The 13,806-nt window shown below is 49.4% G+C and overlaps 1 protein-coding gene across 1 annotated transcript in view; it reads left to right on the plus strand.

Moving 5' to 3' along the window:
* LOC134949454 (uncharacterized) overlaps nt 1-13,415 on the plus strand; it is a 38,512-nt gene extending 25,097 nt beyond the window's left edge. The window contains exon 3 of the mRNA XM_063938026.1: nt 12,353-13,415. Coding sequence (XP_063794096.1) covers nt 12,353-13,029 — 677 coding nt within the window. The 3' untranslated portion in view covers nt 13,030-13,415. The remainder of the gene's footprint in view (nt 1-12,352) is intronic.
* Nucleotides 13,416-13,806: the final 391 nt, after the last annotated feature.

Below are 13,806 nucleotides of genomic sequence, written 5' to 3' on the forward strand. Positions count from 1 at the left end.
ACCAATTTGACACTCGCCTGGTCCAGGCCAGGGCCAAGAACATGGTCACTTTTCATGTGAGATGCTTCAAATCCACAGATTTGACTGGTTTTAAACCAATGTGATTTGAAGAATCCCAGAACTACGTTGAGATCCCACAGTGCCACTGGAGGCACAAAAGAGGGTTGTATATGCAATACTCCCTTGACAAAGTTCTGGACTTCAGGAACTGAAGCCAATTCTTTCTGGAAGAAAATTGACAGGGCCGAAATGTGAACCTTAATGGACCCCAATTTGAGGCCCATAGACACTCCTGTTTGCAGGAAATGCAGGAATCGACCGAGTTGAAATTTCTTTGTGGGGCCTTCCTGGCCTCACACCACGCAACATATTTTCGCCACATGTGGTGATAATGTTGTGCGGTCACCTCCTTTCTGGCTTTGACCAGGGTAGGAATGACCTCTTCCGGAATGCCTTTTTCCCTTAGGATCCGGCGTTCCACCGCCATGCCAACAAACGCAGCTGCGGTAAGTCTTGGAACAGACATGGTACTTGCTGAAGCAAGTCCCTTCTTAGCGGCAGAGGCCATAAGACCTCTGTAAACATCTCTTGAAGTTCCGGGTACCAAGTCCTTCTTGGCCAATCCGGAGCCATGAGTATAGTTCTTACTCCTCTACGTCTTATAATTCTCAGCACCTTAGGTATGAGAAGCAGAGGAGGGAACACATACACCGACTGGTACACCCACGGTGTTACCAGAACGTCCACAGCTATTGCCTGAGGGTCTCTTGACCTGGCGCAATACCTGTCCCGTTTTTTGTTCAGACGGGACGCCATCATGTCCACCTTTGGTATTTCCCAACGGTTTACAATCATGTGGAAAAAACTTCCCGATGAAGTTTCCACTCTCCCGGGTGGAGGTCGTGCCTGCTGAGGAAGTCTGCTTCCCAGTTTCCATTCCCGGGATGAAACACTGCTGACAGTGCTATCACATGATTTTCCGCCCAGCGAAAAGTCCTTGCAGTTTTTGCCATTGCCCTCCTGCTTCTTGTGTCGCCCTGTCTGTTTACGTGGGCGACTGCCGTGATGTTTTTCCCACTGGATCAATACCGGCTGACCTTGAAGCAGAGGTCTTGCTAAGCTTAGAGCATTATAAATTTACCCTTAGCTCCAGTATATTTATGTGGAGAAAAGTCTCCAGACTTGATCACACTCCCTGGAAATTTTTTCCTTGTGTGACTGCTCCCCAGCCTCTCGGGCTGGGCTCCGTGGTCACCAGCATCCAATCCTGAATGCCGAATCTGCGGCCCTCTAGAAGATGAGCACTCTATAACCACCACAGGAGAGACACCCTTGTCCTTGGATATAGGGTTATCCGCTGATGCATCTGAAGATGCGATCCGGACCATTTGTTCAGCAGATCCCACTGAAAAGTTCTTGCGTGAAATCTGCTGAATGGAATTGCTTCGTAGGAAGCCACCATTTTCTACCAGGACCCTTGTGCAATGATGCACTGTTTTTAGGAGGTTCCTGACTAGCTCGGATAACTCCCTGGCTTTCTCTTTCGGGAGAAACACCTTTTTCTGGACTGTGTCCAGAATCATCCCTAGGCACAGCAGACGTGTCGTCGGGATCAGCTGCGATTTTGGAATATTTAGAATCCACCCGTGCTGTTGTAGCAGTATCCGAGATAGTGCTACTCCTACCTCCAACTGTTCCCTGGACTATGCCCTTATCAGGAGATCGTCCAAGTAAGGGATAATTAAGACGCCTTTTCTTCGAAGAAGAATCATCATTTCGGCCATTACCTTAGTAAAGACCCGGGGTGCCGTGGACAATCCAAACGGCAGCGTCTGAAACTGATAGTGACAGTTCTGCACCACGAACCTGAGGTACCCTTAGTGAGAAGGGCAAATTTGGGACATAGAGGTAAGCATCCCTGATGTCCCGGGACACTATATAGTCCCCTTCTTCCTGTTCGTTATCACTGCTCTGAGTGACTCCATCTTGATTTGAACCTTTGTAAGTGTTCAAAAATTTTTTAGATTTAGAATAAGTCTCACCTAGCCTTCTGGCTTCAGTACCACAATATAGTGTGGAATAATACCCCTTTTCTTGTAGTAGGAGGGGTAATTTAATTATCACCTGCTGGGAATACAGCTTGTGAATTTTTTCCCATACTGCCTCCTTGTCGGAGGGAGACCTTGGTAAAGCAGACTTCAGGAGCCTGCGAAGGGGAAACGTCTCGACATTCCAATCTGTACCCCTGGGATACTACTTGTAGGATCCAGGGGTCCTGTACGGTCTCAGCGCCATGCTGAGAACTTGTCAGAAGCGGTGGAACGCTTCTGTTCCTGGGAATGGGCTGCCTGCTGCAGTCTTCTTCCCTTTCCTCTATCCCTGGGCAGATATGATCTTATAGGGACGAAAAGGACTGAGGCTGAAAAGACGGTGTCTTTTTTTTTTTTGCAGAGATGTGACTTAGGGTAAAAACGGTGGATTTTCCAGCAGTTGCCGTGGCCACCAGGTCCGATGGACCGACCCCAAATAACTCCTCTTCCTTTATACGGCAATACACCTTTGTGCCGTTTGGAATCTGCATCACCTGACCCCTGTCGTGTCCATAACATCTTCTGGCAGTTATGGACATCGCATTTACTCTTGATGCCAGAGTGCAAATATCCCTCTGTGCATCTCGCATATATAGAAATGCATCCTTTAAATGCTCTATAGTCAATAAAATACTGTCCCTGTCAAGGGTATCAATATTTTTAGTCAGGGAATCCGACCAAGCCACCCCAGCTCTGCACATCCAGGCTGAGGCGATCGCTGGTCGCAGTATAACACCAGTATGTGTGTATATACTTTTTATGATATTTTCCAGCCTCCTGTCAGCTGGTCCTTGAGGACGGCCCTATCTATAGACGGTACCGCCACTTGTTTTGATAAGCGTGTGAGCGCCTTATCCACCCTAAGGGGTGTTTCCCAACGCGCCCTAACTTCTGGCGGGAAAGGGTATACCGCCCATAATTTTCTATCGGGGGGAACCCACGCATCATCACACACTTTATTTAATTTATCTGATTCAGGAAAAACTATGGTAGTTTTTTCACATCCCACATAATACCCTCTTTTGTGGTACTTGTAGTATCAGAAATATGTAACACCTCCTTCATTGCCTTTAACGTGTGGCCCTAATAAGGAATACGTTTGTTTATTCACCGTCGACACTGGATTCAGTGTCCCTGTCTGTGTCTGTGTCGACCGACTAAAGTAAACGGGCGTTTTAAAACCCCTGACGGTGTTTTTGAGACGTCTGGACCGGTACTAATTGTTTGTCGGCCGTCTCATGTCGTCAACCGACCTTGCAGCGTGTTGACATTATCACGTAATTCCCTAAATAAGCCATCCATTCCGGTGTCGACTCCCTAGAGAGTGACATCACCATTACAGGCAATTGCTCCGCCTCCTCACCAACATCGTCCTCCTACATGTCGACACACACGTACCGACACACCGCACACACACAGGGAATGCTCTGATAGAGGACAGGACCCACTAGCCCTTTGGAGAGACAGAGGGAGAGTTTGCCAGCACACACCAAAAACGCTATAATTATATAGGGACAACCTTATATAAGTGTTTTCCCTTATAGCATCTTTTTTATATATTTCTAACGCCAAATTAGTGCCCCCCCTCTCTGTTTTAACCCTGTTTCTGTAGTGCAGTGCAGGGGAGAGCCTGGGAGCCTTCCCTCCAGCCTTTCTGTGAGGGAAAATGGCGCTGTGTGCTGAGGAGATAGGCCCCGCCCCTTTTTCGGCGGCCTCGTCTCCCGCTCTTAACGGATTCTGGCAGGGGTTAAATATCTCCATATAGCCTCCGGAGGCTATATGTGAGGTATTTTTAGCCAAAATAGGTTTTCATTTGCCTCCCAGGGCGCCCCCCTCCCAGCGCCCTGCACCCTCAGTGACTGCCGTGTGAAGTGTGCTGAGAGGAAAATGGCGCACAGCTGCAGTGCTGTGCGCTACCTTTAGAAGACTGAGGAGTCTTCTGCCGCCGATTCTGGACCTCTTTTTATTTCAGCATCTGCAAGGGGGCCGGCGGCAAGGCTCCGGTGACCATCCAGGCTGTACCTGTGATCGTCCCTCTGGAGCTGATGTCCAGTAGCCAAGAAGCCAATCCATCCTGCACGCAGGTGAGTTCACTTCTTCTCCCCTAAGTCCCTCGTTGCAGTGATCCTGTTGCCAGCAGGACTCACTGTAAAATAAAAAACCTAAGCTAAACTTTTCTAAGCAGCTCTTTAGGAGAGCCACCTAGATTGCACCCTTCTCGGCCGGGCACAAAAATCTAACTGGCTTGGAGGAGGGTCATAGGGGGAGGAGCCAGTGCACACCACCTGATCGGAAAGCTTTACTTTTGTGCCCTGTCTCCTGCGGAGCCGCTATTCCCATGGTCCTTTCAGGAACCCCAGCATCCACTAGGACGATAGAGAAATATCTTTTTAGCTTTTTGTTTAGGCGGGACGCCATCATGTGCACCTGTGGCCTTTCCCAACGGTTTACAATCAGTTGGAAGACTTCTGGATGAAGTCCCCACTCTCCCGGGTGGAGGTCGTGCCTGCTGAGGAAGTCTGCTTCCCAGTTGTCCACTCCCGGAATGAACACTGCTGACAGTGCTATCACGTGATTTTCCGCCCATCGGAGAATCCTTGTGGCTTCTGCCATCGCCATCCTGCTTCTTGTGCCGCCCTGTCGATTTACATGGGCGACCGCCGTGATGTTGTCTGACTGAATCAGCACCGGCTGGTTTTGAAGCAGGGGTCTTGTGTAGGGAAGCCTCCTGACTCGACCATTGTCCCTGGAAGTTTCTTCCCTGAGTGACTGCCCCCCAACCTCGGAGGCTTGCATCCGTGGTCACCAGGACTCAGTCCTGTATGCCGAATCTGCGGCCCTCTAGAAGATGAGCACTCTGCAGCCACCACAGCAGAGACACCCTGGCCCTCGGGGACAGGGTGATCAGCCGATGCATCTGAAGATGCGATCCGGACCACTTGTCTAACAGATCCCACTGAAAGATCCTTGCATGGAACCTGCCGAATGGAATTGCCTCGTAAGAAGCTACCATCTTTCCCAGGACTCGCGTGCAGTGATGCACCGACACCTGTTTTGGTTTCAGGAGGTCTCTGACCAGAGATGACAACTCCTTGGCCTTCTCCTCCGGGAGAAACACCTTCTTCTGTTCTGTGTCCAGAACCATACCCAGGAACAGCAGACGCGTCGTAGGAACCAGCTGCGACTTTGGAATATTCAGAATCCAGCCGTGCTGTTGAAGCACTTCCTGAGATAGTGCTACTCCGACCAACAACTGCTCCCTGGACCTCGCCTTTATAAGGAGATCGTCCAAGTATGGGATAATTATAACTCCCTTCTTTCGAAGGAGTATCATCATTTCGGCCATTACCTTGGTAAATACCCTCGGTGCCGTGGACAGACCAAACGGCAACGTCTGGAATTGGTAATGGCAGTCTTGTACCACAAAACGGAGGTACACCTGGTGAGGAGGGTAAATGGGGACATGCAGGTACGCATCCACATTGTGGAATAGTAACCCCGTCCCTGTTGAAGGAGGGGAACTTTTATTATCACCTGCTGGAGGAACAGCTTGTGAATTGCCGCCAGCACTACCTCCCTGTCCGGGGGAGTAGCTGGCAAGGCTGATTTGAGGTAACGGCGAGGGGGAGACGTCTCGAATTCCAGCTTGTATCCCTGAGATTGTAGAACCCAGGGATCCACCCGTGAGCGAATCCACCGGTCGCTGAAGTTCCGGAGACGGGCCCCCACCCCGCACCTGGCTCCACCAGTGGAGCCCCAGCGTCATGCGGTGGATTTAGTGGAAGCAGGGGAGGATTTCTGTTCTTGGGAACTGGCTGTATGGTGCAGCTTTTTCCCTCTACCCCTGCCTCTGGGCAGAAAGGACGCGCCTTTAACCCGCTTGCCTTTCTGGGGCCGAAAGGACTGTACCTGATAATACGGTGCTTTCTTTGGCTGTGAGGGAACCTGGGGTAAAAATGTCGACTTCCCTGCTGTCGCTGTGGAAACGAGGTCCGAGAGACCATCCCCAAACAATTCCTCACCCTTGTAAGGCAAAACCTCCATGTGCCTTTTAGAATCCGCATCACCTGTCCACTGCCGAGTCCATAATACTCTCCTGGCAGAAATGAACATTGCATTTATTCTAGATGCCAGCCGGCAAATATCCCTCTGTGCATCTCTCATGTATAAGACTACGTCTTTAATGTGCTCTATGGTTAGCAATATAGTGTCCCTGTCAAGGGAATCAATATTATCAGACAGGGAATCAGACCACGCTGCTGCAGCACTGCACATCCATGCTGAAGCAATAGCAGGTCTTAGTATAGTACCTGAGTGTGTATACACAGACTTCAGGATAGCCTCCTGCTTTCTATCCGCAGGCTCCTTTAAGGCGGCCGTATCCTGAGACGGTAGTGCCACCTTTTTTGACAAGCATGTGAGCGCTTTATCCACCCTCGGGGATGACTCCCAACGCACCCTGTCCTCTGGCGGGAAAGGGTACGCCATTAGTAACTTTTTTGAAATCACTAATTTTTTATCAGGGGATGCCCACGCTTCTTCACACACTTCATTTAACTCATCTGAAGGGGGAAAAACCACTGGTTGCTTTTTCTCCCCAAACATAATACCTTTTTTAGTGGTACCTGGGTTAATGTCAGAAATGTGCAACACATTTTTCATTGCCGTAATCATGCAACGGATAGCCTTAGTGGAATGTACATTTGTCTCGTCGTCGTCGACACTGGAGTCAGACTCCGTGTCGACATCTGTGTCTGCCATCTGATGTAGCGGGCGTTTTTGAGCCCCTGATGGCCTTTGAGACGCCTGGGCAGGCACAGGCTGAAAAGCCGGCTGTCCCACAGCTGTTATGTCATCAAACCTTTTATGTAAGGAGTTGACACTGTCGTTAATACCTTCCACATATCCATCCACACTGGTGTCGACCCCGCAGGGGGTGACATCACATTTATCGGCACCTGCTCCGCCTCCACATAAGCCTCCTCATCAAACATGTCGACACAGCCGTACCGACACACCGCACACACACAGGGAATGCTCTGACTGAGGACAGGACCCCACAAAGTCCTTTGGGGAGACAGAGAGAGAGTATGCCAGCACACACCACAGCGCTATATAATTAGGGATTTACACTATTACAGAAAGTGATTTTTCCCTATAGCTGCTTAACATGTATAGTTTGCGCCTAAATTTAGTGCCCCCCCTCTCTTTTTAACCCTTTGAGCCTGGAAACTGCAGGGGAGAGCCTGGGGAGCTGTCTTCCAGCGGAACTGTGAAGAGAAAATGGCGCCAGTGTGCTGAGGGAGATAGCCCCGCCCCCTTCTCGGTGGGCTTATCCCGCTCTTTTATTAATATTATGGCAGGGGATTTTTACACATATATAGTTTATTAGACTATATTATGTGTTTTTTTGCCATGTTAAGGTACTCTAATTGCAGCCCAGGGCGCCCCCCCCCCCCCAGCGCCCTGCACCCATCAGTGACCGGAGTATGTGGTGTGCATGGGGAGCAATGGCGCACAGCTGCAGTGCTGTGCGCTACCTTAATGAAGACCGGAGTCTTCAGCCGCCGATTTTCTCCTCGGAATCTTCCGTCTTCTGGCTCTGCAAGGGGGACGGCGGCGCGGCTCCGGGACCGGACGACCGAGGCTGGGCCTGTGTTCGATTCCTCTGAAGCTAATGGTGTCCAGTAGCCTAGAAGCCCAAGCTAGCTGCAAGCAGGTAGGTTCGCTTCTCTCCCCTAAGTCCCTCGTAGCAGTGAGTCTGTTGCCAGCAGATCTCACTGAAAATAAAAAACCTAATAAATACTTTCTTTACTAGGAGCTCAGGAGAGCCCCTAGTGTGCAACCAGCTCGAGCCGGGCACAGATTCTAACTGAGGTCTGGAGGAGGGGCATAGAGGGAGGAGCCAGTGCACACCAGATAGTACCTAATCTTTCTTTTAGAGTGCCCAGTCTCCTGCGGAGCCCGTCTATTCCCCATGGTCCTTACGGAGTTCCCAGCATCCACTAGGACGTCAGAGAAAATAAATGATTTGCATATCACTGATGACTCATCTGTCCCTGACACGAGAGTTCACATGTTTAAGGGGAAGAATGCTGAGGTAAATTTCCCTCCTCTCATGAGGAAAAAGAGCGGGAATCTCCAGACAAGAGACGGCAGCTTCCCGCAAGAGAATTCTCAGGCTGTATCCTTTCCCCACTAGGGCCAGGATATGTTGAGAATCTTCCCCTGGGGTGTCCTGTTTGCACAGACGGTAGCACTTGCTATTCTCAGGGATCCTGCAGATAGCGTGCACATTCTAGTATACTACCCAGACCGGCGATTGTGTCGGCATGTGTTTATAGCGCTGTGGCAGCGTGGACAGGTACCTTATCAGCAGAGATGAGACCCTAGTATGCAATATAAATATATTAAAGATGCTGTCTTAAGTGATAGATATATAGTTATAAAGCATGCCCAAAGAGACATGAGTATATTGGGTCCTAGAGTCAAAGCTATGTCGATCTCTGCTTGATGTGTCCTGTAGAATATGCATTGGACAGATGATGCCGACTTAAGAGGCATATGGAAGGCTGAGGATTGTGTGGAGAAGGGTTCTCTGGCCTGGTCTCCACAGCTATAGCTGGTAATTCTGCTAGTTTGCCTTATATTCCTGCACAGCCTAAGAAAGCACGACATTATTAAATGCAGCCTTTCGTATAAAGAAACAAGAAAGGCTGAGGGGCATCCTTTCTTGTCAGAGCCGGGCAGCTAGTTCCCAGGAACAGAAGTCCTCCCCGGTCCCTACAAAAATCCACCAATGTCGCTGGGGCTCCACAGGCGGAGCTAGGCCCGGTGGGGACACGCCTTCGTAAGTTCAGCAACAAGTGGGTTCACTCCCTGTTCGATCCCTGGGCAATAGATATTGTGTCTCAGGGATACAAGCTGGACTGTGAGAAGATGCCCCCTCACCGACGGCCCTGCGGGCTTCCCCCCAAGAGAGGGAGCCAGTGTTATCTGCAATTCACAAATTGTATCTTTAACAGGTGGTGGTCAAGGGTCCCCTCCTTCAACATGAGGGTGTTATTATTAGACCATGTTGTAATCCCGAAACCAGACGGTTCGGTCAGACCCATATTGAATTAAAAATCCCTGAACATATACCTGAGAAGGTTCAAGTTCAAGATGGAATCGCTAAGAGCGGTCAGTGCAAGCCTAAAAAGGGGGAGACTTTATTGTGAATCGGGACATAAGGGATGCATACCTTCAGGTCCCCATTTATCCACCTCATTAGGCGTACCTCAGAATTGCGGTACGGGATTGTCATTACCAATTTCAGACGTTGCCGTTTGGTCTCTCCACGGCCCCGAGAATATTCACCATGGTAATGGCGGATATGATTGTGCTCCTGCGGAAGCAAGGTGTCACTATTATCACGTACTTGGACGATCTCCTCATAAAAGCGAGATCAAGAGAGCAGTTGCTGAACAGCGTATCACTTTCTCTGGAAGTGTAACGGCAACACGGCTGGATTCTATATATTCCAAAGTCGCAGTTGGTTCCTACAGCTCATCTGCCTCTCCTAGGCACGATCCTAGACACAGACCAGAAAAGGGTTATCTCCCGATAGAGAGAGCTCAGGAGCTCATGACACTGGTCAGGAATCTATTAAAACCAAAACATGTGTCAGTGCATCACTGCACTCGAGTCCTGGGAAGGATGGTGGCATCATATGAGGCCATCCCCTTAGGCAGGTTCCATGCGAGGACCTTCCAATGGGACTTACTGGACAAGTGGTCCGGATCACCTCTTCAGATACATCGGTTAATCACCCTATCCCCCAGGGCCAGGGTGTCTCTCCTGTGGTGGCTGCAGAGTGCTCACCTTCTCGAGGGCCGCAGATTCGGCATTCAGGACTGGATCCTGGTGACCACGGATGCAAGCCTCCGAGGGTGGGGGGCAGTTACACAGGGAAGAAATTTCCAAGGTCTGGGGTCAAGTCAACTGACTTGCCTTCACATCAATATCCTAGAACTAAGGGCCATATACAACGCCCTAAGTCAAGCGGAGATCCTGCTTCGCGACCAACCGGTTCTGATCCAGTCAGACCGCAGGGGTTCATGTAAACCGCCAAGGCGGCACAAGGAGCAGGGTGGCGAGGGTAGAAGCCACCAGAATTCTTCGCTGGGCGGAGAATCAAGTAAGCGCGCTGTCAGCAGTGTTCGTTCCGGGAGTGGACATCTGGGAAGCAGACTTCCTCAGCAGGCACGACCTCCACCCGGGAAAGTGGGGACTTCATCAGGAAGTCTTCACGCAGTTTGCAAATTGATGGGAACTGCCTAAGGTGGACTAGATGGCGTCCCACCTCAATAAAAAGCTAAAAAAGGTTTTACGCCGGGTCAAGGGACCCTCAGGTGATAGCTGTGGTCGCACTAGTAACACCGTGGGTGTTCCAGTCGGTCTCTGTATTCCCTCCTCTTCCTCTCATACCCAAGGGCTGAGAATTGTAATAAAAGGAGGAGTGAAAACAATATTCTTTGCTCCGAATTGGCCAAGAAGGACTCGGTACCCGGAGCTGCAGGAAATGCTCTCAGAGGACTCTGGGCTTCTGCCTCTCAGACAGGACATGTTGCAACAGGGGCCCTGTCTGTTCCAAAAATTACCGCGGCTGCATTTGACGGCATGGCGGTTGAACGCCGGATCCTAGCGGAAAAGGGCATTCCGGATGCAGTTATTCCTACGCTGATAAAGGCTAGGAAAGACGTGACAGCAAGACTTTTTCACTGTATATGGCGAAAATAGGTTGCTTGGTGTGAGGCCGGGAAGGCCCTACAGAGGAATTCCAGCGGGGTCGATTCCTGCACTTCCTACAGTCAGGAGTGACTATGGGCCTAAAATTAGGATCCATAAAGGTCAAGATTTCGGCCCTATACATTTTCTCTAAAAATGAACTGGCATTCACTGCCTGAAGTTCAGACGTTGTTCCGGGGGTGCTGCATATTCAGCCTCCTTTTGTGCCACCGGTGGCACCTTGGGATCTTAACGTTGTGTTGGATTTCCTGAAATCCCACTGGTTTGAGCCACTTAAGACCATGGAGCTAAAATATCTCACGTGGAAAGTGGTCATGCTATTGGCCTTAGCTTCGGCTAGGCGTGTGTCAGTATTGGCGGTTTTGTCATGTAAAAACCCTTATCTGATCTTCCATATGGACAGGGCAGAATTGAGGACTCGTCCCCAATTTCTTCCTAGGGTGGTATCATCGTTTCATTTGAACCAGCCTATTGTGGTGCCTGCGGCTACTAGGGACTTGGAGGATTCCAATTTGCTGGACGTAGTTTGGGCTTTGAAAATGTATGTTTCCAGAAAGGCGGGAGTCAGAAAGTCTGACTCGCTGTTTATTCTGTATGCAGCCAACAAGGTTGGCGCTCCTGCTTCGAAGCAGACTATTGTTCGCTGGATCTATAGCACGATTCAGCTGGTTCACTCTGCGGCTGGATTGCCGCATCCAAAATGGTGAAAGCCCATTCCACAAGGAAGGTGGGCTCTTCTTGGGCGGCTGCCCAAAGGGTCTCGGCTTTACAGCTTTGCCGAGCTGCTACTTGGTCGGGGTCAAACAAGTTTGCTAAGTTCTACAAGTTTGATACCCTGGCTGAGGAGGACCTTAAGTTTGCTCATGCGGTGCTGCAGAATCATCCGCACTCTCCCGCCCGTTTGGGAGCTTTGGTATAATACCATGGTCCTTACGGAGTTCCCAGCATCCACTAGTACGTCAGAGAAAATAAGAATTTACTCACCGGTAATTCTATTTCTCGTAGTCCGTAGTGGATGCTGGGCGCCCGTCCCAAGTGCGGACTCTCTGCAATACATGTATATAGTTATTGCTTAACTAAAGGGTTATTGTTATGAGCCATCTGTTACTGAGGCTCAGTTGTGGTTCATACTGTTAACTGGGTATGGTTATCACAAGTTGTACGGTGTGATTGGTGTGGCTGGTATGAGTCTTACCCTGGATTCCAAATCCTTTCCTTGTTGTGTCAGCTCTTCCGGGCACAGTTTCCTTAACTGAGGTCTGGAGGAGGGGCATAGAGGGAGGAGCCAGTGCACACCAGATAGTACCTAATCTTTCTTTTAGAGTGCCCAGTCTCCTGCGGAGCCCGTCTATTCCCCATGGTCCTTACGGAGTTCCCAGCATCCACTACGGACTACGAGAAATAGAATTACCGGTGAGTAAATTCTTATTTTTAAAAAACACTCAAATGTTGTCCCCTTAAACCCCATACAGAACCAGACATCATGCCCCCGGAAGCCCAGCAGGAATCTGAACAGGAAACATACACCCTCCAACTGCAAGCAATAGATGTTCACCAACCAAGCACGCCTCAGGAAAGTATCCCGCCACCTCAAATGTCACCACACCCACAATTGAGCCAAACAATCCCACCCCACCAACCTGAGCCATCCTTTTGGTCAACATGGAACCAACAACAGGCACAGAATATTGATTGCCTACGCACACACACCCAATACCTAGCCTGTCTGCCCCATCATCTACCGAGACTGTGTAGAAACACAAGCAGGCTCAATGTCCAGCTATGCAGAGTCGCAAACAGTATGGAGCAGATGAGAGCAGGTAACAGCCAACTTATTGTTACCTTTCAGCGCATAATGGATGAGCAACACCGACATCAACAGGCCCTCATTCAGTTAATTCAAAGTAATCAAATTATATCAGAAACCATGTCTCGCATCATAGACAACAACACAACAGCCACAACACAACTTACCGCAAACCTCAGCCAAAATATTAATTTGTTGGCACAACACCAACAAGGTTCCATCTCAGGAACCAACACACCTACACAGACCCCAATTTCATCACCAGTTCGAAGATCCAGCCGAACCTGCTCCACTGCCCAAACCAAACCCACGTCCGCCACCAAAGAACAGCCTAAGAAATAGTCCACCCTGCAGCTGGATACACATTGTTGACAAAACTAGGTCTACACAATAGCAGTTATTTGTAATGAAAACACATGTTGTACAGTAATAAATGTGAAAAGTGATTGATGTGCAATGTGTTATGTGCAAAAAACTGTCAGTGTAAGAGCAAATTTCTTTTTTTTTTAAATCAAGTAATTTTTTATTGAGTTTTGTAACACATTGACACAACAAGACAAAACAACAACATTGAAATAAACTATAACAATTGCCATCAATAAACAGGTATTTTCAGATCACAGTTCGGTGTGCGTGTTAATTCTTTTCGCATATGTGTACACGACATAGAATATCAATATTATTACGAATGTCGCTCAAGTGCTCAATACCTGCCCGCCCAGCCATGTGCTACTCCAGCGATCCCACATCTCCGTAAATCGAGAGGTGGAACCCCGTATTTTATACATATGCCTCTCATGACGAATTACCTCGTTCACCAACGCCCTCCAGTGCTCCACCCTAGGCACATCTGCCGAGAACCAGACCCTAGCAATAACAACTTTTGCCAGCGTAGTGAGACACAGGACATATTTATACAGTAAGACAGAGTGTGTTTCCTCAAGATCTAACCCAAACAAGCATATACCAGGATCTAATGTAGGGAGGGACGGTGCTGTCATGATCACATCACTCCACACTTTACGCCAAAAAAGGGAAATCTCAGGGCAATCCCACAGTAAGTGCCAAAATCCGGCATCGGCTGCCCGACACCTGGGGCAGTTAGAATCTTCCCTAAGA

This window comes from Pseudophryne corroboree, chromosome 8 (genome assembly GCF_028390025.1).
Source record: "Pseudophryne corroboree isolate aPseCor3 chromosome 8, aPseCor3.hap2, whole genome shotgun sequence".
NCBI classification, from domain to species: domain Eukaryota; kingdom Metazoa; phylum Chordata; class Amphibia; order Anura; family Myobatrachidae; genus Pseudophryne; species Pseudophryne corroboree.